General features: G+C 38.5%; 1 protein-coding gene across 1 annotated transcript; it reads left to right on the forward strand.

The window, feature by feature from the left end:
• Window positions 1–311: 311 nt before the first annotated feature.
• On the forward strand, window positions 312–2,016 carry LOC137388323 (uncharacterized). The gene is made up of 2 exons (XM_068074809.1): window positions 312–417; window positions 1,532–2,016. Exons 1-2 carry the CDS (start codon window positions 312–314, stop codon window positions 2,014–2,016), a joined length of 591 nt encoding a protein of 196 aa, XP_067930910.1.
• The last annotated feature ends 585 nt before the right edge of the window (window positions 2,017–2,601 follow it).

A 2,601-nucleotide genomic window follows, 5' to 3' on the forward strand; every position in this document is an offset into this window, starting at 1 on the left:
GTATATATATATAATATTCATGTATATATAATATTAATGTATATGTATTTGAATTATGCACATGAGAAAGTTTTTATGGTATCTTCAAGCTGTAAAAGGGAGAAAAATACACATGTCATACAGCCAATCAGTGTAATTACTTAACAGTATAAACTTGGCTGAGGAATTCTAAGATTTCTAGCGGAATGTGATGACATCACTCACTCAGTAGTTCTCAGTGAAGTTACACAGTAGTTACAGTGAGTTACACAGAGTCCCTTCATTCTGAGCTATTATTATTAACTATTATTGACTGCTATCATTCTTCGATCATGAGCATCGCGGATTGTCCACCACAGACTGGCAGCGGGATAGGCGGGCTTCATTTATCCTCATCCAGCTCGCTGGCCGAGCTGGATAACACCTCTTATGGTTTCGGTAAGCAATGTATAAATACATGTTCATTTTCACTGAAGGAATATTGTAAGTTTATAATCTGTCTATAAAAAAGATGTAATGTTTCTCTTCCTTGAAGCAATATAAGTTTATAATCTGACTATAAAAAGATGTGAAACTCATAAACTATTGTGAAAATAAATACATTAGAATCGATGTTTAGCTAGTTACTACTTAGCGACTGCTGAAAGGAATAAGGACCTCATCTAAACTGATATATTGTTAAAGTGAGAGACAGTAGAGCAGTGAGCTGTAGAGGAGCGATTTATGTGTCTTTTAAAAACAAAGAGTCTAGTATCAGGCGCTTCAGTTCAAAAATTTGTGTTGGAATCAAACCAAAGCGGATGGCGCATGAGAAGTTGTCATACCCATTAATTTCCTTTCATCATTCAAACTGTAGTTTGTGGAATGAATCAACAAACATGAAAATGAGAGACTATTTAGTCACGCATTTGACATATGAGCAAAAGATCTGACTGTTATGTCTATATCCTTTCTCACCAATTTTTTGTTTGTCTAAGACATGTCTGTAAAATAAAACATAACATTTAATATATATTATAAAAATGCTTAAGAATGCTTGCTTTTGACTCATATTTGATTACTTTATTCTAGTCCATACTACCTCCTTTGTTAGGTTGATATGAAATATTTTAAACTGATATCAGCTGCTTCAATCAACTTAGTAAATCAGTCAAAAGACTGCAACAAATTTAATTATAAAATGTAGTGACATTTATTCGAAAGAGTAGCCTCAGGACCTACGTAATAATAAGTCATAAAAGGTCATGATGTCGTTATTCTTATTAAAAACTCGCTATAGCTAGGCCAGTACACTCAACTAAAAGATTTCCTTAATATAAGACTTGATAAATTCATTAACTATTTGCAAGTGTCTTTCTCCACAAATTCAATCGGTGAAAAAGTGAACATCTCATGGTGACACAACTATTAACATTCCGCTCCAACCAAACTTTTACGAACTGTCATAACTTTCACTATTGAGTCAGAGTGTTATGAAACTCGATAAGTAACTTTGTTACAAATAGAACTCGATCTAAGACGTTTAAACTGAAATTGTATTATTTCATTTTAGAACTCCCCGAATTCTTTGCTCAAGAAGAGGGCAGCTCTTCCTCCTCCGGACAATCTGCGCCAGCAATTACTTGGCCACTGCCTGCTGCCCTTCAATTTATGCTAGATGCTGGTCATCTAGCTACTTTGAGGGCAGCAGAGCCAAAAAATTTAACGTGGCCAGTGATGGAGGAAGAGCTGCCTGATTCGACATCTACTCCTTCATCTCAACCTCTTCCAATGCAATCAGCACCCTATCCACCTTCACACTCCAAATCTTCACCTCAATTTCATTCATCAACACCCCGATCAGTACAAAAGAAACCATCACCCCATCTACCTTCACCATCGAAATCATCACCTGCATCTCCATCATCAACATACTCAAAAGCACCACTCCTCCCATCATCGCCACCATCTCCAGCCCAAACTGGAACAGTAACAAAGATTTTAATTGGTTGCGCCGCGGTAGGAGTGGCAGTGGCAGCCTTCAAGCTGTACAAGTAAGTTCTTATGCTAAACAACCTATATCATTATAGTACATGTTCTATTGCTGACTAAAGCCTGGTTCCTATATCGATTGCGAGACTCCGGCGGTAACAGGCCCGCTGGCATATGTTCACATAAAGCCACATCGTTATTAATATCGTAAACATAATTTTGTGATCAAATAAAATTTTCGCTCCCCCATGCCGTTCCTATTAATAATGGTGACCTTTACCCGTACAGTGCATTCGGGAAGGCTTTGCCTGCGGTTTTTGCGAAATTTGAGCAGGGCGAAACTATTGCGATGCTGCCGGCAACTACTGGCGGTCCTTGGTGGTACTTGGCGTAGGTTCCCATTTCACCGCTAATAACCAGCTGTGCTGTCGCCGGTGCTTTGCGACGTATATGGGAACCAGCCTTTAAGAATTTAACTAATATCTACATGTTACCAAATATAATTCTTTGACTTGTAGGCACTGGTGCCAATGAAACCACCACTTCATTGCCACCAGAGGATGCTGCCATTGCCACTTCTTTCCATCCACCAACTCACCTACTATCGCCACAACAACTGTCACAACCACCACCTCTACTATCCCAATCACC

The sequence above is a fragment of the Watersipora subatra genome, chromosome 2 (genome assembly GCF_963576615.1).
Source record: "Watersipora subatra chromosome 2, tzWatSuba1.1, whole genome shotgun sequence".
Classification (NCBI taxonomy): domain Eukaryota; kingdom Metazoa; phylum Bryozoa; class Gymnolaemata; order Cheilostomatida; family Watersiporidae; genus Watersipora; species Watersipora subatra.

Bases quoted from the DNA above. Each gene is read 5' to 3' on its own strand.
- LOC137388323 (XM_068074809.1), top strand. From the start codon at position 312: ATGAGCATCGCGGATTGTCCACCACAGACTGGCAGCGGGATAGGCGGG. The intron at 418-1,531 runs GTAAGCAATGTA...ATTTCATTTTAG, and splicing joins TAACACCTCTTATGGTTTCG to AACTCCCCGAATTCTTTGCT.